Consider the following 26,260-nt stretch of genomic DNA (forward strand, 5'->3'; position numbering starts at 1 on the left):
TTGGGGGTACTGCCCACCTCCCCCCCCACCACCCTCTGCCTTCAACATGAATGATAAAAATAAAGAAAAGGTATTACCACCAAAAAATTTCCTTACAAAGCAAAGCAGTAACAATGTTTTCGGTTGGGTATTTAAAAAGGTCACATTGTAATGTTGGCAAAATTTTTTTTTTTGGTTATAAAGACATAAAGTTTGGCTTCCAAGCACTAAAACCCAACCCCAGTACAGTTTATGCTAAAAATACTTCCCATAAATACGCAACTACAACTATCAAAGGTGAGTGTGGCAAAAATACAACCCCTCGCAACTGACTCCCAGTATCCAGCCCTATCAGCGTCAGAATTAACACCTATGGCGCAAGAAGCCATAAAAAGGCAGGCAGTATAAATCGCTGAGATGGCGTGGAGGAATGATAAATGTTGCATGAAAATGAAATAAAAGTTGCCAGTAATTTGTCATTGTTGCTAATGCTAAAGCAAAATACAAGATTGACTGGCAACCTTTGGAAGGTGGGTGTTTAAGGTTTTTTTTTTTTGTTTTGACATAGGTACTTACCTTAAAACTACTGTGCACTAATGTCTCATCCAAATCGATAACCATACATTTTTTGTGCATATCCGAGTGCCTAACCTGAGGTAGTAGGTACCTTTGTTGGTCCTGTAACGGTGGCGGTGTTGTGGAGCCATCAATAGGTGTACCATTTTGATTCGTTTTTGTACGATTACGTCGCCAACAACATAAAATCGATTGAAAGAAACCGCGTTTTTGTGGCTTTAAGCGTTCCACATCATCTGTAAAAATAAGAAGAAAAATAAACACGAAATTTAGTAAATAAATAAACTGGTAGGACAAAAATGCTTAAAAAAAGGTAAGGAAAGACGGACAATAAAGTTTGTATTTAAAATGTTGCAGTGATTATATTTATTCCAGGAATCTGTATTTAATATCCTGCAAGCCTCAATTAACCGATTGTGTTTACTAAATGTTAAAGCTATAGTAAGTCTTGGAGATATGACTAATTTTCTGATAAAACCTTTTTATTAATATTAATTATACGCACCAGAGTCCAAAAAAATTATTTTAAGTACTAGGCAATTGGGTTGACGTTTTGGATAGCTTAAAAAGAAAATCTGTTGGATAGGAAATTTGGAACTATTTTACAAAAAGTGTGAATATTTAATGGGTTTGGAAAAACAAATTTAAGTTTTGAATATATAGGTTGGCTAATGTATCGTAAATGATGACCGTTTTTAGTCATTTGGTTTGTAACACCTCGAAATATTAATCTGTGACCCCATGAAGAACATATATTCTTGATTCGTTTTGACATTCAAAGTCGATCTAGCCATATCCGTCCGTCCGTCTGTGGAAATCACGAAAGCAGTCGAAAGCGTAAAGCTAGCCGCTTAGATTTGCACATAGCTCCCAGCCTTGAGCAGCTGATGCACCCATACAAACCGATCTCGTGATTTGACTTCTTGAGCGCCTGAGAGCCGCAATTGTTATCCGATTTGAGTGAAATTTTGCATAGAATAATTTGTTATGACTTGCAAAAATCGTGTCAAGTACGGTTCAAATCGGTCAATAATCTGATATAGCTCCCATATAAATCGATTTCCTGAAATTTTGCATGTAGTGTTCTGTTTCGGCTTCCAACAATCGTGTCAAGTATGGTCAGAATAGGTCTATAATCTGATATAGGTCCCATATAAATCGATCCTACGATCGCAATTGTTATCCGATTGGGCTGTTTCATTACGACTTCTAACAGTATGGTCTAGATCGACTTTTAATTTCAATATTTGTTTGATTTGGTAGAAATTTGGTATGTAAAATCTATGGTGGCGGATTCCCAAGATTCGACCCGGACGAACTTTGCATGTTTTTCTTGTTTATTATTTAAGGGGAATATATGTAACAAAATTTTGCTTAAAAAATCTTAATTTTTTTATTCTAGACCGAAAGATATACATACCTGGTTGCATTTAAATTATTTCCGAGCTTATATTTATTCTTTAAGTCTATATTTACATTTCTACAAGCCTTCACTAGCCATATTTGCTCACTAAATGTTGGAACTATGTTTACTTTTCGAACTATGATTGATTTTCGGAGACAAACAATGCATAATTATGAGTTATACGCACTAGAGTTGAAAAAGTTAATTTGGAATATTAGGCAAATGGGTTGGCATTCGGTATGGTTCTAAAGAGAAAACTTTTGGATAAGTAATTGAGAACCATTTTCCATGGAGGCCACCGTAGCACTGAGGTTAACATGTCCGCCTATGAAGCTGAATGCCTGGTTCGAATTTCGGCTAGAACATCAGATAAAATTTTCATCGATATTTATCCCCTCCTAATGTTGGCGACATTTGTGAGGTACTATGCCATGTTATAAATTTCTCCCCAAAGAGGTGTCGCAACACGCCGTTCGGATGTGGCTATAAAAAGTATATCACTTATCATTGAATTCAAACTAGAGTCGAACAGCACTCATTGATATGTGAACAGATTGCCCCTGTTTATCATTTTCCATGGGAACCATTTTTCATGGGATGCAATCCCAAGAAAAATTTCAGTTTTTGAAAATAGTTTTTGATATTTCCAATGTTTCGCTAATCAGCTAACGCTTATTTTTATTACCTAAACATAATATATTTGGCGGCATTGTTTTACTATCACTAAAAAATTAATTTTTTTTTTTACTTTTTTAAATTCAACACGGAAAGACGGACATCTCAGGTTGTCTTTACATTATTTTCGAGTTAATATTTATTCTTAAAATGTAAAATGTATTGCCCAAAAAGTAATTGCGGATTTTTCATATAGTCGTCGTTGACAAATTTTTTCACAGCTTGTGACTCTGTAATTGCATTCTTTCTTCTGTCAGTTATCAGCTGTTACTTTTAGCTTGCTTTAGAAAAAAAGTGTAAAAAAGTATATTTGATTAAAGTTCTTTCAAAGATTTATTAAAAATGCATTTACTTTCTTTTAAAAAATCCGCAATTACTTTTTGGGCAACCCAATACATTCCCACAAACCGCAACTAGTCATTTCTGTTGTTTTAATGTTTGGGCTAAAATTAGTTTTTGAGATATGACCGATTTTTTGAAGCAATCTTTACATTAGTATTAATTATACGCACTAGAGTTCAAAAATTAATTTTTCAATATTGGAATTTAGAAGAGTTTAAAGAAGAAAACTATACATTAAAAAAATGTTGAACCTCAACACTAGTTAAATGAACTAAATTTGGGAAATATTGAACTTCCTATGGCGCTCGTTGCGAGTTCAACAATTTCTTTATAGCACGAAATGGTTTATACATAGTATTAGTTTACTTTAAACTTCCCACTGGTAAAATATGAATTAAAGTTCATTGAAAATGAAAGATAAAATTATTGAAAAAATTCCCTTTTAGAAACACTCCGCAACATCCAATTGGACACTTCTTAATTACTCAACCCATTTATTTCCGTCTGTCTCCCATACCAATGCTTTCAATTGCTCAGCTATTGTGAAGAATACAAATTTAATATGAAACATTGCAATTATAAATTAAATAAAACTTTACCTTTCGTCCCAGCCGAGTATTGAACCATCCACATCAGTATTGTTTAGGTCTTCGACTAATTTCCCATTTCAATATTTACTAATAACACAAAATCAAAACATTTATTTACTTCTTTTCATCAAAGAGGACCATGCTTCTTTTGTTCAGCTTTGTCATGTTCTATTTATAGAGAGAATGTCTCACCATTCGAAATCTGTTAATTAAATCGTTCTTAATTTCGAGCATGTATTAGTGAACTCAGGAAATGGGTATGGGAATGAACGTTTTAGTTATATTGAACTAAAAAGCGCCATTTCTTTGAGTAGTTCATTCAGTAATATATTTCGGAAAAGTTTTTGCCAACGACGATATGATCAAAAATAATCGTTTAAGGAAAATTACTAACTCCACCTGAATTGTAAGCCAAATTATCTATACTCACGAGTAGTTAGTTTTATTCGTACAGCGCTTATTTCCCCATTCTTTAGGAATTTTTAACTAACCGTCGATAAATATCATTGATTTGCAGAAAGTTTGCCCCAGATCCTTAATGGAATGTTTATGGGCAAGTTTGCAGTTTGGATATAAATCATGGACTAACGAGTATTAAAAGTTGAGCGAATTTTATTATTTAGAGGTAGCATATGTGGCCCAGCGGTTGCAAAAAAAAGCTTTAAATCAATAAGACGGGCGTGGCAGGCTGTATCTTATATATCCTACATATATAAGATTCAACTTGTGCTTGTTTGTTTGTTTGTTCCGTATAGAATCAAAAACGGCTGAACCGATTACCTTGAAATTTTCACAGATTGTGTAGGTTAGTCTGGAAGGAAACATAGGCTATATAACTTTTTGATTTCGGGAGGAGGGCGGACCCTCCCCCTTACCCCAAAAGTACTACCCAAAAATAAAAGTGGAACAATCGTGACATTATGGGATTCAAATGAAAGGTATTCAAGAGTAGAGTACGAATTTCATAATAAAAGTTGGGTCCAAGTACTTAGGGGGGCCGACCTAGCCCCAAAATCCCTTAAAATAGGTTTATTTGACCATCATGACAATATAGGACTTAAATGAATGGTATTCGGGAGTAGATTATGAATATGGTCAGGAAGTATTGTAGGAATAGGCTTTATAATTTATTGATAACGGAAGGGGGCGGACCCAGTGGACCCAGTGGAAGTGGACCGATAAGGACAATATGAGTATCAAATGAAATGTATGCGGAAGTAGATAACGAATCTGGCATACAAATTCATGTCGAAGTATAGGGGGTCACACCACCCCCACAAAAACGCCCAAAATGGGCACATTAGCCAATCACGGATAAATGGGACTCGTTTTGTTTGTTCCGTATAAAGTGAAAAACGGCAGAACCGATTTTCTCAAATTTTCGCATATTGTGTAGGTTGGCCTAGAGGGAAATATAGGCTATATATTTTGTCGGTATTGGCAGGGGGACGGACCCTCCCCCTTATGCCAAAAACACGACCCAAAATCAAAAGTGGACCGATCGGGACAATATAGGTATCAAATGAAAGGTATTGGAGACTAGAATACGAATATGGTATAAAAACTTGAGTCCAAGTACGCATCGGGCCGCCACAACCCCTAAACTCCGCCAAACAGACATATTGGACTTCCATTTCAATATGGGGCTCAATTGAAAGGTATTCGGGAGAAGCTTTCGAATTTGGCACATAAAATCAGATCGAAGTATAAGGGGTCACTCCACACCTCAAAAACGCCATTAGACCCATTATGACTACATGATACTTGTCTGATTATGTACGATTGTCTGGAAGGAAACATAGGATATATAATTTAAGATATCGGGTGGAGGCGGACCTCCCTTTCCACCCCAAAAACGCCAACCATATCCAAAAGTGGTTCGATGGGCACAATAAGGGTATCAAATGAAAAGTATTAGAGAACAATTATTAGGCAGTATATTACAAATATGGCATAAAACTTTAGGTCCAAGTAATGGGAGGTCGCCCGCCCCCAAATGGGCATATTAGACGACCATGGCTATACGGAACTCAAAGAAGGTATTTGGGAGTAAATTACGAATATGACATTAAAATTCGCGCCCAAGTCTAGGTGGTGCTTTTCCTCCTAAAGATACTTCAAATAGGTTATTTGCCCCATTATGACAATATGGGACTCAACTGAAAGTTATTTGAGAGTAGAAAACTAATTTTATATCCAATTTTGGAGCCAAGTGTTTTAGGGTAAGCCATAAAGCACCCCTAAACTGAGTTTCATTTCCGTTGGGAATAAAGAACGAATTTGATATCCATTTTCAGAGCAAAGTGCCGGTGGCCATCGCAACCTCAAGACACCTTCCAAACGGTTCATATTTACCGGTCATGGCAATATGGGGCTCAAATTTAAGGGATTTGTAAGTGCAGCAAGAATTCGATATACATATTTGTGTCGAAATGTCTGAGGTGCAATCGTTCCCCTAAAAAGCGCTTCTCATTACCCTTATCTTTAAAAACCAATGATGAAGGACCTTTTTTATAGCCGAGTCCGAACGGCGTCCCGCAGTGCGACACCTCTTTGGGGAAAATTTTAAATTTTAAATGACCATGTATGTCATTGTACTTCGCAAATGTCGCCAATTAAAAGGGGATAAAACCACTTTGTCCAAATGTTCTCGCCAGGATTCGAACGCGTTCAGCGTCATAGGCTACAATGGCACGAATTCGATATCCGAATTCAGGGCGAAGTATCCCCACCCAAAAAAGATATTAGAGAGTTGAAGAAGGCGCAACGGAGTGGGCCCGGTTCGGCTAGTTTTAAATATTTTCGAGGTTATATATATTTTTTAAATATAATATTTACAGTCCTACAAGCCTCGTTTAGACATTGCTATTCATTGAATGTTTAAGCTGTCTTATGAAATTTCATATAAAGATTATTTAAAGCATTTATATGGACTTGTAACTTTTTAATCAATATTTATTTTAGAAAAAAATATTAAAAATTTTTTTTGGAAAATTTTATAAAAAATTTAAAAGTTAAATTTTTAAAATTTTTCAAACAAGCTAAAAAATATTTTTTTTTAATCATTTTATAACTATGTTTTTACACTATGTGTTTACAAAAAAAAAAGATTTCTCTAATATTTTTGGGCTGCTTAGCGAAGAAAAGTGGATTTTAACCAAAAAATCACACCTGCTGTCAAAAGTAGTAGGCTTAGCACTATACATTTATATATATATATATATATATATATATATATATTTTTAAATAGAAACTATCAAAAAAGGGTTTTCAGAAATCTCACTGTTAAGAATTTTAAGAAAAAAATTTTTTTGATTTTTTTTTCTGTATAAAAAATTGCCGACTTTCGATCGATTTGTCTACTTTACGCCAATCCAAATTTCATAAGGATATCTCTTTCCTGGCTCGAGCTAGAACTTCTCTAAGACAGCTCTATTCTTGGGCATTTTTCTACCCATTCGTCGTTAACGCAAAATCTATGTGAATCAAATTGCAGTCTAGTGTTTGATGCAAAAACTTTAAAAATGTCAAGAAATTAAAAACAGAAGGATGGACATTGCAAGATGTACTCTAAAGCAATAAAGATTGTAAATATACCTCGAACCTCAAAAAAAAATCCTTCCTCGATGTCTCCATTATTCAGTGTTATTTACAAGATAAACATGTTTGGTTTGGTTTTCGAAACATCAATTATTTCCTCAAGCAGAACATATACTAACATTAATTATACGCACTAGGGTACGGAAAATAAAACTTGAATATTACGGCACTGGATGATTACTACTTTAGAGACATTTTAAAGGTAAGTGAAGATTCTTTTTTCTGTAAACATTCGGAAACCATGAGGTCGATTTTCATTAAAAACAAAAGAATATCGTATACATATATATTTTTTTATTTCGTTTTATTTATATTTTTGAATAATTTTTCTTTCTGCAATATTTTCTGATACCCAAATCATCCACTTATTCAATTCTATCCACCAGTACATATCTTCTTTTGAACAAAAAAAATTGTTTTAAATAATCAAAATCTACTCATAATCTATGGTAACCCATTGTAAGTATAGTAGTCAATGCAAAAGAAAATGCATGAATTATACCATTTGAAATTGTCGACAGAAGGACGGACATTACGGGACATACCTTAAATGCTGAAAAGATCGTAAATCGGACGAACCTCATAACAATCCTTCTTTGAAGTCTCCGTTATTCAGTTCTATTTGCTAGTTATTTGAGTTATGGTTAGTTTTCGAGACATGCAAGATTTGCTCAAGCAATACATGTATTGGTATTAATTATACGCACTAGTGTGCAACAAAGTCAAATATTGAATATTACCATGTTGGATGATTATTTTTACACATTTTAAAAGAAAAATGTTTGGATATATTTTTAATCTATTGTATCAAGACCCTTGAGCTCGATTTTTATTAAAAATAAATATTATGTACTTGTATCAGTTAATTAATTTAATTTTTTTTTACAATTTCGTCTGGTATCCTAACTAACCACTCTTTAATTTTCAGTCACCATTCTTTCATTCATATTGGCATACCTTAATTTAATTAAATTTTTGTTTTAAGTAAATAAAATTCATTTAATATCTATGTGAAGCCTTCTAAAAGGATGTAAACAAAAAATTAAATTGCCTTTAGGAAGTACCATTTGAAATTGAAAACAGAAGGACTGACATTGCAGGATGCACTAAAAATACTTTTAAGTTCATAAATGTACTTTAAGCCCATAGCAATCCTTTCTTGAAGTCTGCATTCATGTGTTTTATTTACCAAATAATTGTGTGATGGTTAGTAGAGATGTGTACGTGAGTGATTTTCCACTCACTCTTACGAGGCAAAAAAAAAAAAGAAATTATTCTTGCATGCTCACGCACGATTTTTCTTATCGACTCACGACTCACAAACACTCACGAGACAAAAATTTTACTCATGCACGACTCACGAAAAACTTGCGAATCACGGTTGAAAAAACATTTTTCCATGAAGCGAGTAATAATTTTGTTTGCAAACGTCTGCGAAACGTAGGAGATAAATAGACGATAAAGGAGTACCCTGCTTATAATGAGGAAAATGGCAAAAAAATTATAGGTGCAACCCTTGAAACCAATATGGCTACCATTGCCGGATTCATTTTAGTTTGTTTTATCGATTTTTGATATATTTCCGAAAAAATAAATTAAATATAGTGCAGGTCAAAAAGTGTTTTGGTATGGAAACAAAAACATTATATTACTGTAAAATTCCGATCGCGAAATAATTAGAAATGTTAGCGAATTTTCCGAAAGCAGAATATAAAAACCAAATCTAAGTCCTGATTTTCTTATGAGTCGTAAAATGTTGTGGTTCGTGAGTAGCGTTTTGAGTCGTGATTCACGCTCACGCCCGAAGAATATTAATTCAGTCATGCTCATGCACGATCACGGGATCAAATTTGGATCTCATTTACGAATCACGTGACTCACGCGTGACACAACTACTCATGATTCACGTGCACACCTGTAACGTTTTGTTTCCGGGATATGGAGGTCTTTCTCAAACAATACTTGTATTATTTTATTTAATTATTTTTTTTTGTAGCCTAGTGCGTAGGCTACAAAAAAAAAATATTGAATATACGGTATTGGGTTGATATTTTTGAGAAATTAAAAAGAAAAATCGTTGAAAAAAATCGAAAACGATAATCATAGTTTAATAAGAAATTATATCTATCTTAAGTTTTCTTTTTTTTTTTGTACCAAAATGTTAAATACCCTAATTACCCACTGACTAATTCATTCATTCTTAATGGCATATCTTCACCTAATTATCTCGCCGCTTCATAAAAATGTCAATGCACAAGTATATATTTCAATTAGAAACTAATTTCACTACCATGTTAGTGAAATTTATTACAAGCTCCCATGCGTTTAATACACACAAAACGGGAATTTATGGTAACGCATTCACATTTTGGAAAATTGCTAATTATTGGCCCCAGGGACGTAAAGAAAGGGAAGCAAAGGAAATAAATGAAAGGGAAATGTGAGAGCATTGCATCAACGCAACGATTTTACTCCAAAGTGCAAAGGTACAACAGGTTGGTAAAATCCCCTTTTTATACTCACCAGGTTGGTATGAAATTCATTCGAAATATGCCTTTCCGACCCTATAAAGTAGACATATTCTTGATCGTCGTAAAAATCTAAGACGATCTAGCCAAGTCCGCCCGTCTGTCTGTTAAAATTACACTACAGTCTTTAAAAAGAGAGATATTGAGCTGAAACTTTGAACATTTTTTTTTTTTTGCCCATAAACAGGTTAAGTTCGAAGATGGGTTATATCGGTCTATATCTTGATAGACCGTAAAAATCCACATTTATTATCCGATTTTGCTGAAATTTGGGACAGTGAGTTGTGTTAGGCCCTTCGACATCCGTCTTCATTTTGGCCCAGATCGGTACAGATTTGGATATAGCTGCCATATAGACCGATCTCTTGATTTAAGGTTTTAGGCCCATAAAAGCCACATTTATTCTCCGATTTTGCTGAAATTTTGGGGCAGAGCTTTGTGTTAGGCCAGTCAATGTCCCTCTTCAATTTGAACCCGATCGGTTCAGATTTGGATTTAGCTGTCATATAGACTGATCTCTCGATTAAGGTCTTGGGCCCATAAAAGGTGCCTTTATTGTCCGATGTCGCCGAAATTTGGGACAGTGAGTTGCGTTGAGTCCCTCGACATCTTTCTGCAATTTGGCCCCCATCAGACTAGATTTGGATATAGCTGCCATATAGATTCATCTCTCGATTTAAGGTCTTGGGCCTATAAAAGGCGCACTTATTGTCCGATATCGCCGAAATTTGGGACAGTGGGTTGTGTTAGCGCCTTCGACATTCTTCTTCAATTTGGCAAATATCGGACCAGTTTCGATATAAAAAAAAAATAAAATATTTACCAATGTAATTCCTATGGCCATTGTTTGTTAAACCTCACATTCACTTTAAATTTTATCCATTTTGGAGTCAAGGCCAGAGGTGGGTGTTGGTTTTGGAGCCTTTCTTGTCCAAATCGACATCGAAAAAAAAATCAATCCAAACCAACGGAAAATAAGGTGATAATTGCGGCACATAAAAACAAACGCGTAATTAGCCAATTAATTTCCACAACCATGTTATGAACTCATAACAAGCAGACAGAAACACACAAAAAATACAAATATATGTTAGTATTGAAACTTTGAAAATTTGTTACAGCCTTTTTGCAATATATTTTTCGTTTAGAAAAAAATTGGCCAAAATTTTTTTTCTCAAAGAAAATTTAAAAAAACAATTTTTTTTTTAAATTAACAAATTATTTCATATATGTGTCTCTTTCGAATGTATTTAGTATGCGGTAGGCAGCAAACGTATTTCCCTGAAGTTGACTTTAAGAGAAGTTTTTCAGCTGTTCCTTAATGAGATGTTTGTGTGAATGTTTGCAAGAATTTGTTGGACATGAAATATAATAAATGATTAATCCCTAAAATAACAAAAACGAAAATATTTCGCCAAACACCGCATTATTTTCTTTACTTGATGTAAAGACACCCCGGCAACCATTTCTGGCCAGAACATCTTTTAGAAAACAAGTTTCCCCTAAAAAAAAACAAATCCAAAAAAAATGTTTTAAGCATACCACAACACCATAAGCTCATTATCCTTTCCAAGGATTGTGTGAATATTACATCTAACAATAAAGTTCGTTGAAAATATTCAATTAAAAATTAATGCCCAAGGATATGCTACACAAAAAAATGTTAACAAAACAAGACAAACCAGCAAGATGCTAAAGATGTAATGACAAAAAGACAATGAGAAAATATAGAAATAAGCCTAAAGGTAAACAACTTCAATTAATTGAAAAACTGAAAACTACAGGATTTATCCCTGCCAAACAAATGTTGTGAGGAAAAATTAAAAGTTAAAGAAAATAAAATAAAAAATTTTTAAGAACATTACACGCGCTTTTGTCTCTTTTTGTGGTAAGTTTGAATTTCATTTTTAATAAGGAACAAAAATATTGGTCTAAGTCAAAAAGTGTAGGTAAAATTCAAATGCTAAGGATCATGATATAAAAAAAAAAAATAAAAAGAAACAAGTAAAAGCATGCTTAGTTCGACCACCCCGAATCTTATATACCCTCCACCATGGATCGCATTAGCCAAGTTCTTTGCCCGACATCTCTTTATAGGCCAACAAAGGATTATGGATAAGAATTGCTATGCTACTGGAGCTATACCAAGTTATGAACGGATTGGGGCCATACTTAGACTGGCTGTTGCAGACCAAATTGGAAATCATTGTGCGAAATTTCAGCCAAATCAGATAATAATTGCACCCTGTGGAGGCTCAAGAATTATACAGTTGTTGCAAATTATAACAAAAAACATGGACTTACATGGCCCATTTGCAATCCCAATCGATGTACACTAATAGGAAGTATTCCTGCAACATTTCAAGTGCCTAGCATTATTCCTTCGAAAGTTAGCGTGCTTTCGACAGACGAACGGACAGGGCTATATCGACTTTGAATGTCAAGACGATCAAGAATATATATATATATACTTTATGGGGTCTTAGACGCATACTTCGAGTAAAAGCGTGCTAATTTCAGCCGGGCCGAATCTTGGGAACCCACCACCATGGATTCTGCTAAATTATGGGAGCTATATCTGGTTATAGACCAATTTACACCGTACTTGGCACTGTTGTTCAGAGTCATAACAGAACACTACATGCAAAATTTCAGCCAAATCGGAAAAAAATCGCGGCTTGTAAGGGCTTCAGAAGTCAAATCGGGAGATCGGTTTATATGGGAGCAATATAAGGTTAAAGACCGATTTGGACCGTACTTGGCACAGTTGTTGAAAGTGATAACAAACACAACATGCTCAATTTCGGATGCAAATTGAAGCTTCCAGGGGCTCAAGAATTCAAATCTGGAGATCGATTTATATGGGAGCTATATCAGCTTATAGACCGATTTGGACCGTACTTGGCACAGTTGTTGGAAGTCACAACAGAACACCGCATGCAAAATTTCAGCCAAATCAAAAATTGCGGCTTCCAGGGTCTCAAGAAATCAAATCGGAAATATCAGGTTACAGACCGATTTGAACCGTACTTTGGCACAGTTGTTGGAAGTCAAAGCGGGACACTATGTGCAAAATTTAAGCCAAATCGTATGAAAATTTAGGCTTTCAGGGGCTCAATAAGTCAAATCGGTTTATATGGGAGCAATATCAGGTTATAGACCGATTTGGACCGTACTTGGCACAGTTGTTTAATTAATTTCAGCCAAATCGGATAAAAAAAATCGAATCGGGAGATCCATTTATATGGGAGCTATATCAGGTTCTTGACCGATTTGGACCATACTTAGCACAGTTGTTGGAAGCCATGACAGAACATTTCATGCAAAATTGCGGCTTCCAGGGGCTCAGGAAGTGCAATCCCCAACGACCTACAACAGCATTAAATATCTGTGCGAAATTTCAAGCGGTCAGCTCTACGCGTTCGACCACTATCAGACAGACAGGACGGGCCATTGTATATTCTTTGACAGCGAGAGAATCCTCTACTTCGCAAGAGTCTTCAGGATAAAGAATGACAGACTAATAGGACGAAAATCTTTCGCTTTCTTGTGGTAGGGTTTTCCAGCTTTCGGAATGAAAATGACCTTCGTGTACCTCCATCCCACAGGTATTTATAGCATTCTGATACAAGCAGAGTATATCTCCCTAAGCCAGGCAACCATTCTATTAGACACAGCTTGTAATTCAACATTATCAGGGCCTGACGACTTGAAGGAGTCGAAACTTTTTATCGCCCAAAGGATTTTCGGCTCAGACACAATTTCCCTAATAGCCTCCGACGAATACATCCGTTGGAGAATTTCCCAACTGGGCTCAAGGTTGACTGGGCTCGAAACAACCGTTTCGATGCCATCCCCTCCTGTCTCGATTGTGGCAGGGGAATTTTCGGTCTCCTGCAATCCGCCGAACTATAGCGATGTGGTCGATAGTTCCTCAGGCAAGTGTTCTGTAACAACTGCTGAATCGTATCCTTATTCCCCAAACCCACTGCTTCTATAAATCTAAAGTTTCAACTTGTTGAATCCGTAGTATACAACCTCTTCAGACTTCTTGAGGTCTGCGAGACAGGCGGAGTTTAGTACTAATAATGCATGTCTCCGGTCACCATCAGCCTCATCCAATCTACCAATCTTCCAGTCGGTGGTTGATAGATTGGGATTACATTCTAAGTATGGATTCAGGTTCTGGGGGAATCCTTGGTATACAAGCATGCGCCATTGGTCGAAAAAAAAATATCTTCCTTCTTGACTAAATCTAGTGCTGCTCTTAACCAGATCTCACCAAATTTTTTTTCGGGCGCAACGATACATTTCAATTCAGCATTGATCCCCGAAGGCAATTAGTCTGTATCAGCCCCCCAGGAAATTCCGCAAGAACATCGGATGATCGATACTGATGACAGTCCATTGACTATCCCATTCTAATTATTCCTAGGTACGCAGTCCTGTTCTTCTCACTTGTCGACAACTGCCATCACCAAACTGTCCCTAGCGACATTAGCAAAGATTCTTGGACGCATCTTACTATTGTTCGTTCTAGTTCTAATAGGAATGGGATGCCCTCCAGGTGACCACAGCCGATTTGGAAATTGCACCGCAGTTCTAGACGTGTAGTCTATGGAGTCTAGGGAGTTTCTCTTCCTAATTAGTGAGAGTCTAGTATCATTCTCACCAAGCCTCTCAATAAACCTGACAGCGATACCTCTTCTTTTATTCCAACCTCTTAAAGTGTGTGTTGGTTTGCCGGGAAGGCAGACGGCCTAGGCAAATTATAGGCATGCGAAGAAAGAATAGCTTCGGCTTTGTCCTTAAGACTCGAACCAGGTGTCTTCGTCAAAAGCCCCTGTTGACCAGTCGTCTGTCGGCTAGTGGAGCCTGGAGCAGCCGCTCCACCAGTCAAGGCTATCAGGCTACGACTTGATACCACCACCGCAGCTGTTGCGTCTTTGGAGTCCATTCTGAGCCTACTCCCGGTCTCTAGATCTGCCGCTTCACTAGAAATAGACGCAGATCATCAACCGCCTGATGGCTTGCGGAGCGAAATAACAAAACTTTCGCTCCACTCAACGGTTCAAACACGAGCATGGCATAGGATTATTAAAATTAAATTACCTAAAAGAATACCACACATTGATTTCTATGCCATTGTAGTGCCTAAATGTATGCTATAAATAAAATCCAATTATTTAAACATTAAATTTTAAAATTGTTGGTAGTGTTCCTGCAAAATTTCGATGAAAATGAGGGAGGCCATTATGGCGCAAATGAAAGCATTTACGCATATGACAATGTACGCCAGGGTTCGAACCCTGGTGAGAAGATCTGAAAAAATTTAACAGTTTTTACTAATGCTGGCTTCATATGTGCGATATTCAGCTTTATAAAACTTCTTTACCAAGTGATGTCTCATTACCTAGCAAATGTTGCCACCATTAGTGAGGAGATAAACACTGCTGAACATGTTGTTTGATGTTCAGTGCATAACGATGACACCCATAATGGTTTGAGAATAATTGGGATCAAACGCCTTAAAGTATACCAAACATTCACTTCAAATATATTAAAATTCTCAAAAGTATACTTTAGAAAAAATCAAATTTACAAAGTTTGTTCATTAACCATACTATAGACAAAGATACACAAATACTATGGAAAATCAATTATTTACTCCCTATATAGACTAAATTAACCTTTACAAAATTGAATTTAATACCAGAGTAATAATTAATACAAAAAATCAACTGGCTATGGAAATTTTCCAGAAATTTCTCAAACAATGAAATTAAGATGCTGGCGCTACACCACTAAATATGTAATACAAATACAGCGAAAATATATTTTCCAAGAATCTATTTTTGGTGTACACTTGTACATGCTAAATTTGTGTGAATCCCTTAATTCAAACATGCTGGGTATACGCTTTGAATAAAAATAGCAAAGAGGAGAAAAAAAAACTCGGTTGACTAAAGCTTTTGAGGACACAATATCTACGATGCCATCCATGGCTCAACAGTAAAGAACTCTTAATAATTAATAGAACAACAGAAAGAGGACACATTCAAGCAGAGCAGCAATAAAAGCACAGTTACCTCAAGGACAAACATTTGTTTTTGTGATAAAATGTTTCATGTCTACAATGTACGTTACTTATAATAAAATATGGGGAGTAACTTAAAAATAGGCAAAAATCACATTTATAATTAAAATTGAAAAAAAAAAAAACAAAATAATAGTTTGAAATAATTTAAATAACTGTAACTATTGAATGACCTAAAGGTAGGCAACATGATATAAAAAAAAATTGTAGGTGGAATGAAAAAATATTTTGCCTAAGCGTTTGATAATGGGATATTCATGTCTAGTATATAGCTTTTATTTAATAAGTATCTTAAAAATTGGCAACAACAAATATAATCGTTTTGCTTCGTTTGACTTCACCAAATAATTGTTATGTTATTTAAATAATGAGGGCAACCCAAAAGTGGACAAAAAAAGGTAATATAATGAAATAAAAAATTGTCTGTTTCAAAAGGATTCACAAAATGTACAATCATGCCAAGCCCACAACTTGCCATAAATATTAATAGTATTCTAAAAAAAGGCAATTTTTCTATATATTTTTAGGTCAACTTCGGAAAATATTTATAGCCGCTTGAATAACAAGAGTAGCCTAAATGTAGGCAACATAAAATAAAAGAATTTCTTAAGTCAATTACAAAACAAAAACAATAAAGAAAGGCCACCGTAGCGCTGAGATTAGAATGTTTGCCTATGAAGTTGAACGCCTGGGTTCGAATCCTGGCGAGAACATCAGAAAACAATTTTCCGCTGTGATTATATCCTGCTCTGCCGCAGGCCGTTTAGACTAGGCTATTTAAATTAGCTCCCTTATCACTGAGCATAAACTTACATCGTACATTACTTGTAGATATATGAAATGTTTATCCATGTTCCTTAATGGAATGTTCAAATTTACAAAGGATTCACAAATGTCTCTCGCCAGGGGAGGCGTTCACAGTTATAGGCGAATGCTTACCCATTTTACGAAATATTTCCTAAATTAAAGTGGCTTTAATTGTATAATAGTTGTAGTTAATTAATTTTTTAATTATTGCCCACTTTTAGGCTAATATCGATATTAAACAACTTTATTTTCAAGGTTGTCTGTACAGTAGGGACCACAATGGCCTTCATATTTTCAGACCATGCATTGTACAGACAATATGGAAAAAACATGTAAAAGCGTGCTATGTCAGGCGCGCCGAATTTTATATACCCTCTACCATGCATCACATATGTCAAGTTTTTTGTCCGGTATCCCGTTATAGGCAAACAAAGGATAATGGATAATAATTGCCATGCTATTGGAGCATATGAGGTAGATGATGAGACGTTGGAGCATTTCCTATCTCATTGTCCGGCTTTCGCGGTTAAAAGACACCGGTATTTAGGTGGTGAACCAACTTGGGGGCGTGGTATGGAAAACAATTAAAGATTTTGTAAGAAGCACGGAATTCCTTACTTAAAATTTTCTTTTTCGTGGTTACTTTTTTAGTTTTCAGACGGGCTAAGGTGTATGTCCGAAGTGACATGGGGCGGATTAATATACGCACCCTATTTTCAACCTAACCTATTGGAGGTATATCAAGTTATGGACCGATTCGGATCATTCTTGGTTTGGATGTTGGAGACTCGAAGTCATTGTGCAAAATTTCAGCCAAATCGAATAAGAATTGCGCCCTATAGGCGCTCAATGAATAAAATCAGGAGTTCGGTTCATAAGGGAGCTATACCATGTTATTGACCGTTTCAAGGAGAAGTCTATGATAGGAGAAGGCTATGATAGACTTCTGCGCTCATTCTAAAATCTCTGACATCAAGTTTCGGGGTGTCTCCCACAACTTTATCTTTCCATCGGGCTTTTGGTCTTCCTGATTTGCGTGTACCACCGTGTTTGCCTTCAAAAGACTTCTTTGCTGGAGCTTCTTCATCCATTCTGACAACATGACCTACCCTACCCAGCCGTTGTATTTTCATGCGTTTAACTATGCTATCGTCGTCATACAGCTTGTGGTTCATATGACGCCAAAATTTTCCATTAACGCAAACTGGTCCAAATATTTTACGAAGAATGTTTCTCTCAAATACTCCGAACACTGCCTCATCTGTTTTCACAAGTACCTATGCCTCAGTACCATATAACAGCGTCATCTTCGTCTGTCGAGAAGTGGCCTTGTTTCTAAACTGCTTACTTAATCCAAAGTAGCATCTGTTTGTCAGTATTATTCTTCGCTTTATCTCAAAACTGGTGTCATTCGTTTCGGTTATGGCGGTGCCGAGGTAGATAAAGTTGCCAACTATCTCAAAGTTGTGGTTCCCAACTTCCTCCATTTTCTTTATCTGTTCGGTTTTGCAAGGTTTTTTGGGAGTCGAAACCATCCATTTCGTCTTATCTCAATTGACTGCCAGACCCATTTTCACTGACTTTCTTTCGATTCTTTCAAAGTCTGCAGTTACTACTTCCGGTGACCAGCTATGATGTCGATGTCGTCGGCATAGGCAAGTAGCATGTGTTCTCTTGTGATAAGTGTGCCATATCTACTCACATCTGCATCTCGTATAATCTTCTCCAGCGGAATATTAAAGAGATCACACGATAGGCTGCCTCCTTGTCTGAAACCTCGTTTGGTATCGAATGGTTCGGAGCGATTCTTTCCTATTCTTACTGAGCAACGCGTATCAGCAAGTGTCATTCTGCAGAATCTTATTAACTTCGCAGGGTACCGAACTCAGACATGGCTTGAAATACCTTTAAACGGCTTTGTAGTCAACAAAGAGATGGTAGGTGTTGATTTGTTTTTCTCGGATCTTTTCCAGGATTTGTGGCAGTGTGAATATCTGGTCCAGGGTGGATTTATCAGGACTAAAGCCGCATTTATAGGGCCCAATAATCTCATTGACTTAAGGTTTTAATCCTTCACACAGTACACTCGAGAGTATCTTGTATGCGATGGGAAGGAGACTTATTCCTCTGTAGTTGGCACATTCCGTCTTGTCTCCTTTCTTGTGTACGGGACATAGTATGCCGAGATTCCAATCACCGGGTATACGTTCTTCTAGCCAGATTGTGCACATAAGCTGATGCATACGCCTTATCAGCGTGTCGCCTCCGGTCTTAAATAGTTCAGTGGGTAACCCGTCGGCTCCTGCTGCCTTGTTGTTCTTTAGTTAGGTCACTGCTACTTGGACCAAATTCTGACTAGGAGGTAAACATTCTATACCATCATCATTGATTGGTTTAGCGGTATCCTCTTTGCCGCCAACGTCGGACACTAGCAGTTGGGTAAAATGTTATTTCCATATCCTCAGCTGCTATCTATATCAGCCAGTCAGTCAGTCTAGAGGCTCAAGATGTATAATTGAGCGATCAGTTTATATGACAGCTAAATTAGATTATAAAATGATTTGGATCATACTTAGCACAATTGTTGAAAGTCATAACAAAACACCCATACAAAATTTCCGCCGTTTAGAGGCTCAAGAAGTCAAGATCCAAGATCGGATTATATGGCAGTTATATTAAAACATGGGCCTATATGGACCATTTATAATACCAACCGACCAAGTATATGTGCAAAATTTCAAGCGCCTAGCTTTATTGCTTCAAAAGTTAGCGTGTTTTGATAGAGAGACAGGCAGACGGAGGGACATGATTTAATTGATTTATAATGCCACAAAGATCAAGAATATGTATATTTTGTTGGGCCTGCGAATAATATTTCGATGTGTTACAAACGGAATGACGAAATTGGTATACCCCCATCCTATGATGGAGGGTATAAAAAAAAAAACTAACGAAAGTAGCCTAAAAGTAGGCAACAAAAAATAAACTAAAACATTCTTTACCAATAAAATGCCAAAAGGATTTTAAATTCTTTAAACGACAAAAACCCCTCTATCCTCATTCAGTGTCTCTTATAAAAACATTTTTCTTTACCATTTTTCAAGTGTTACATTTCCACCCATTCCACACCCTTGTATTGTCCACACAAACATGAAATTTCAATTTAGTATTTATTTTCTGCTAATGCTTTATGGTATTAGTCTGTAGTAGCCTCACTCTGTGAATTTCACTTAAAATATAATCATCATAAAATCCCATATGACTGGTTATAAATATACGCCAACATTAGATCAGCATCATTATCATCATCGCGTACCAATGCCGACATTTGTCTCTCATCAGCGGTAATTTGTGCATGTATTGCTTGTTTTTTATGTATGTAGGTGACTTTAAAAATTTTGGAAAAAAGTTTAGACAAGAAGAAAACTTTTTTTCCATAAAATATTCGACAAGTACTTTATAGAAATAATTTTTGCAATATTTGGCCTCTGTTCCTTAGTGAAATGTTTATGGTCAAAATTTGCAAATTTGCTATATTTTGTTTTTTTGTAAAAATTAAATTTACACAAAATAAAATTTGGTAAAAACTTTCTTAAAAAAAATGTTTAAATATTTGCTTTAAAAATAAAATTTTCAAAATTTTCTTAAACTATTATAGTAAATTTTGTTAACATTTTTCTATACAAAATTTTTATAGACTTTTAGGATACTTTGTCAAAATGGTTTTTAGAAAATTTGATTTTTTTTTTTAGAAAATTATGTCAAAATTTTATTTTGTTAGAAAATTTGTGAAAAGTTTGTAATTTTGTAATAATTTTATTTTATTAGAAAATTATGTCAAAATGTCTGTTTTTTATTCTTTTTGTCAACCCTTTTTTTTGATAAAATGTTTAAAAAAAATGTTAAATTTTGTACAAAAAATGTTGGCAAAATTAAATTTTTATAGAAAACGTTTCAAATTAAAGTTGTGCCAAATTTCATTTCTATAAAAAATTTTGTCAATGTACAAAAAAAAATTTTGATAAAATTATCTAAGAAATAAAATTTAATGTCAACATTTTTTTTTATTTTTTTTCGTAAATTTTTTTATAAAATTTTGTCAAAAATAAAAAAAAATACTTCTTTATATGTACACAATTTATTTGCATAAAAATTTTTTCAAAATTTTAGTTTTATAGAAAATGTTTCAAATTAAAGTTTTGCCAAAATTTGTGTAAATTTCTCTTTCGAGATGGGCTTAACATAGATTTATATTATTTTTAAAAACGCCACGACATCGATTTTTTTTGGGGTGGTTAGGCCTCCAGATAGTTGGTCCCTGATATACATATCGTATTCGTAAATCTACTTCGAAATAGTTTCCATGTCATGTTGGTGGTCTTTTGGGGTTGAGGAGACTTGGGCCAAATTTTTATATGAGATTCATACTCCACACTTAAACACCTTTCATTTGATACTCATATGGTCCCAATCGGAAAACATGTCCGGGTTTTGGGTTTGCGTTTCCACCCAGGTTATTTGACCCTAAAGTTTAATAACATTTTTGTACTTTTGGGTTACTATAAAAGGGCACACAAAGTTTCACTTAAATCAGTGCACTTATCTTTGAGCTCTGGCGTTTTTGAAAACTGAGACAAGGGGAAGGTCCGCCCTCCCCCATCCGGATATCAAAAACTGGGAAATCCTATTTTTAATGGGGTTCAAGCTATACCATCTGTACAAATTTTCATGAAAATAGGTCCAGCCGTTTCTGAGTCTATACGGAACAGACAAACTTCTTACATTAAAAAATTTTTAAATTTTTTTGCAAAAAAATTTTGAGAATTTCATTTGTTAAACTTTTTTATTTTCTTTAGGAATACAATTTTTACAAAGATTTCTATAGAAATAAAATTTTGACAACATTTTGAACAAATAAAAATTGATTAAATTAAAAAAAAAAGTCTTGTCGAAATTTTCTTTAAAAAAATGTTTGACGTAAATTTCTATAAAATAAGTTAAAAAAAAATCTGTAAAATAAAATTCTTGAAAAAAAATATATATATATAATTTTTAAAAATTTGCCAAAATTTTGAAAAAATTTCTTTAAAAATTTAGACAACAACTGTATATGCTATAAAACTTAAACTTAACTTAAATTCAATAGAACTAGAAAATTTTTTTTATAAAAAAAATAAGTATGATGGAGTTCAGTATAGGTTTCGATATCACTACATGATACATGTCCTATCTTATGCAAAATTGGTGCGGCAAGTGATTGCATGTTGGAAAGATGATGAGACGTTGGAGCATTTTCTATGCCATTGCCCGGTATTTAGGTGGGGACGCAATACCAGACATGAACCAACTTAGGGCGTGGTATGGAAAACAATTAGGGACAGCACGGATTAGATTTTCTTTTTCGAGTCTACTTTTTAGTATTTAGAGCGCACAACAAACCGATAACTGGCTTAGGTATATGTCTAAATTGGAAATGGACCTAACCTAGCCTAAAAAATTTTTAACAGTAAATTTAACAGAAATACTGACAAAGAATTCTATAGAATTTAATTTTTTTTTTTAAATTCCAAATATAATTAAAATTTTAATTTTTTTTAACAAAATCTTCTACAAAAATAAATTTTGGAGAAAATTGTCTTAACAAATAATATGTTGACTGTATTCTTTAGATTACATTTTGATCAAACATTCCATGGAAATTAAATTTGTAAAAAATATGAACAACGGTTTCCCAACCTTTCTAAAAAAAATTAAGTACCACAAACATTCACTACGCAAATATGTAATGCTCTCAGCAATATACAACTTAGTTATATTTTAAGGTTGCCAGCAATGAAACTAAAGCATACTTCAAGGGGTTTACTTAAGCCCCAGTAGAAAATGTCCAAAGCAAAGCTAAACATAAGTTGTAACATGCATATCATGATTACTTAAAGGGGAATTGCTATTATGTTACTGTGGCCAAGGGGCCCCTTGAGGCTTGGGGGAGGGTAGTATAATCTGATATCTCTGTTCTATGGTTTTGGCCTTCTATATGGCTACATGAGAGTATACTTGGACTAGCGCACTAGCTAGAAAGTTTACCCATAATAATTTGTATAGTAGATAATTTCATTGGGGAGCCACAAACATTCAACAACACAAAGACAAAACAACACGGCAACAATTACGACATGAGTGTGTGACATTTACACCTGCTACACGTATTGTCATAGGTAATGAATTGAGGACTGGTCACAGGCGTTGTCTGGCACTCGGCGGCAAATGGACGGATGGCTGATGGAAGAACATTGTAACCTAAACATTAGAATGTTGTATCTATCATCTATTCGGCTCAGCGCTTATTTTCCATGCTAGCTGCATTGCAGTGCAAGTCCTTGCCACTTTGTAGAAGGGTACAACCACTGTGGAGGCGTAAGGTTAGGTGGGCATGAATGGGCGTGAAGAGTGAGCGTATACTTTGTCACCTACGATGAACAACAACATTCAGAGTAATGGAATTTCCTGTACTCAATGATGAAAACATATTTATTTATGTTGTTTTTGTAAGCATTGCTAAAAGCCAGGCAAAAGTAAATGAAAGTCATTAAAATCGGAAAGGAAAATAGAAATTAAATGAGTGACTGTCAACAGGAAAAATCTAGGAAGGGAATTTTTAATAAAATAATAACTGATGCATGGAGTCAAATGTTCAAAAAAATTAAATGGACAGAATTTTTCGTAGTTTTAAAATTTTGAATAAACTCTTAATAGAAATAAAATTTTGACAACATTTTTTAAAGAAATAAAATTTTACAAAATTTTCTATAGAAACACAAATTTGAACAAATTTTCTAAAAATTAAATCGAAATATAGAACCGGCCCCTCGCTGTGCCGTAGGTCAATACCGCCTAAGTACCAAAAGCACTTGCAGTGACATTCAAAGAATGTCATTCAAACCAACTACGATCTTAATCGGTCAATAACCTGATATAGCTCCCATATAAACCGATCTCTCGATTTGACATCTTGACCCCTTGGAAACCGCAACTGTTATCAAATTTGATTGAAATGTTGTTGTGTTCTGTAATGACTTCTAACTTTGTACGGATGGTCGAAATCATTCTATAACCTGATATAACTCCTATATATACGGACATTTTTTACGTAAAGCACACCCTTGCTTAAATTTTTAGTACAAGCTAAGGCGGTGGGTTCTTAAGATCCGTCTGGCCGAACTTCGCACAGTGTTATTTTTTGTTTTATGTTATTTATTTGTTAATTATCCCCTAAAAATATGCAATGATTTTTATAGTCCCACTCCCCCCTCCCCCTAAAAGTATGCAAATATTCAAAATACTCCAGCAATTTTTTTAGTATTTGTTTTTTTCTCTGTTTTTTTTTTTTTATTATTTATAATCTATAGTATTTTTCTTATTTTTCTAATAAATTATGATTTTTTTTGATTTAAAAAAAAAACCCCCAGGCGTATTGAACAAAAACTAATCCTTATGAGAACACATGTTTCTTATGAACAGCATGATTATATATTCTTATATATTATGTTTGAATTTTTTCTTTGTATAAATTTTGTTGTGAAATATTACGAAAATGCTTAGATATTCAGTTTACTTTTAATTAAAAAAAAATTATGTTTTGATTTGTCTTAGAAACTGTCAAAAACATTTCATGGTCAAACTTGGAAAACTTTTAATGAACAGCCTAAATTCTTGGGACCATTGAAAAAATCAATACAGAAAAAAAATATATTGGCATATTAACGATACGGTTGTCTTGCTGCCATCATATTCAACTTGAAATGTATGACATGCCATTTTTCTTTGACATCAGCTTGCTATGCTGCAAAGATCCATAGACCTTTGGCGCTTGGCTGTGGTTGATGTTATCTTTAGCTTTCGTCCTTGTTATTGTAAAGGACAAAAAAAAAGAAAACAAAGCTCAATATAATATCCAACACAAGTCAAATACTATGTAGTTTTTATTTTCATTTTCGTTTTTTGCTGTTACACAAATTAATGCCATTGTTAGGCGTTGATTGAATTTTAGTCCATTTGGTTAAAACCCAAAGGGATGGAGGGCAGGACTTGCAGCAATCGTCGAGTTAGATGACACACGCTATACACAATCAGTTCTCTGAAAGAGAGATAACAACAGCAGCACTGTTGATAACAATAAAAACACCTTGTATACATTAATTGCTTTTAAGTTGTGGAAATAAATCGCATTCAGATAGAAAGCCAACGGCTGGATAGTAAAACAAACACAGGACATTCTATGGCAAGTAATAGGCACATACAAAGAAAACACAACAATTTAAATTTGTCTTCTAAAGCCTTCAAGCAATGGCTATGACAGGACAAAATGGGAAATAGGAAATGAAGGAAACAATTAAATTATGCCGCGATTGAATATGGAACATGATTTGAAATCATTGGTTATAAATATTTATTTGAGTGATTTCTTTATCAAATAGAAATTTTTGCTATGCCTACTTCTTGGCGTAAGGTAAATAAAATAATTGAAGTATACTTTGAGGGGTCGAATAAATTTGGATCAAATCTATGTAAATCAGCATTTACTATAAAAGAAAATGTTTTTTACTTATTTGGTTATAGTTTACGACGCAATTTCCTATTTGTTCGTTCATTTCCGCTTCAGGTCCTTAATAAGAAGACAAAGTGGTTTTGTACTTTTAAATCTTAAATTTTTTGTTTATTCTCAAATTATAAAGAAAAAAATGAAGAATTGAAAGTACAGAACAACTTTGTTTTTTTATTAAGGACCTGAAGCCGAAATAAACGAACAAAGAAGAAAATTATTATCAGTGCCCCTCTAGGGCACTAGAGACTGTTCTGGATATCCGACCTATTGACATACAGATTAATGCTAGGGGACAGAGTGAGCCTGAGGGTCTAAATTGAGATCCCAGGGGCTGTGATCTGTTTTGACTGCATGACCATAATACGGTCCAGCAGGTGGAGATGCGGGAGATCACGGAATGCGCGAGGTGGTGTGGTGCTAACGCGAGGACGTCGAGTGTGAGCATCTTTACGGAGAGTAAAATTGCCATAAGGGCAATAACAACCAGGACGGTAGTCACGAACAGTCTTGCAGTGTAAGAAGGAAATTAACGCCTTCATAACGGAGTGAGGGGGAATGAAAGGGCAGACGATTTGGCGTTGAAAGCCAGAGGACTGCCATCAATAGACAGCCTTTCGGGTCGACGCAGTCCGAGTTAAGGGCGTGGGCGACGAATGCGCATGCAACCCTGTGGAACAGCGAAACGGTCGGTAGAACGTCGAAAATCCTATGGGGGAAGCCAGATCGTGAGAAGACGAAGTTATTACTAAAATGAAGTAAGAAGGAGGTCAATATAGCTATTGGTATCATGACGGGACACAAATGACTTAGAGCTCACTTATGTAAAATCGGTGCGGCAAGTGAGATGATGAGACGTTGGAGCATTTCCTTTGTCATTGCCCGCCTAACAGATACCGGCACTTAGGTGGGGACACAATACCAGACATAAACCAACTTAGGGGAGTGGCATCGAAACAATTAAAGATTTTGTAAGTTGCATTGAATTCCTAACCTACATTTTCTTCTTCGAGGTTACATTTTTTTGTGTTTAAAGCGCACAACAAGGCGATTACTGGCTTA

The 26,260-nt window shown here is 35.1% G+C and overlaps 1 protein-coding gene across 1 annotated transcript in view; it reads right to left on the minus strand.

Annotated features, from left to right (window-relative positions):
* LOC106089962 (phosphatase Herzog) overlaps window positions 1–26,260 on the minus strand; it is a 342,933-nt gene that overhangs the window by 14,503 nt on the left and 302,170 nt on the right. The window contains exon 3 of the mRNA XM_059360243.1: window positions 556–791. Within this exon, the coding sequence (XP_059216226.1) occupies window positions 556–791 (236 nt within the window). The remainder of the gene's footprint in view (window positions 1–555; window positions 792–26,260) is intronic.

The sequence above is a fragment of the Stomoxys calcitrans genome, chromosome 1 (genome assembly GCF_963082655.1).
Source record: "Stomoxys calcitrans chromosome 1, idStoCalc2.1, whole genome shotgun sequence".
In the NCBI taxonomy this organism is placed as follows: domain Eukaryota; kingdom Metazoa; phylum Arthropoda; class Insecta; order Diptera; family Muscidae; genus Stomoxys; species Stomoxys calcitrans.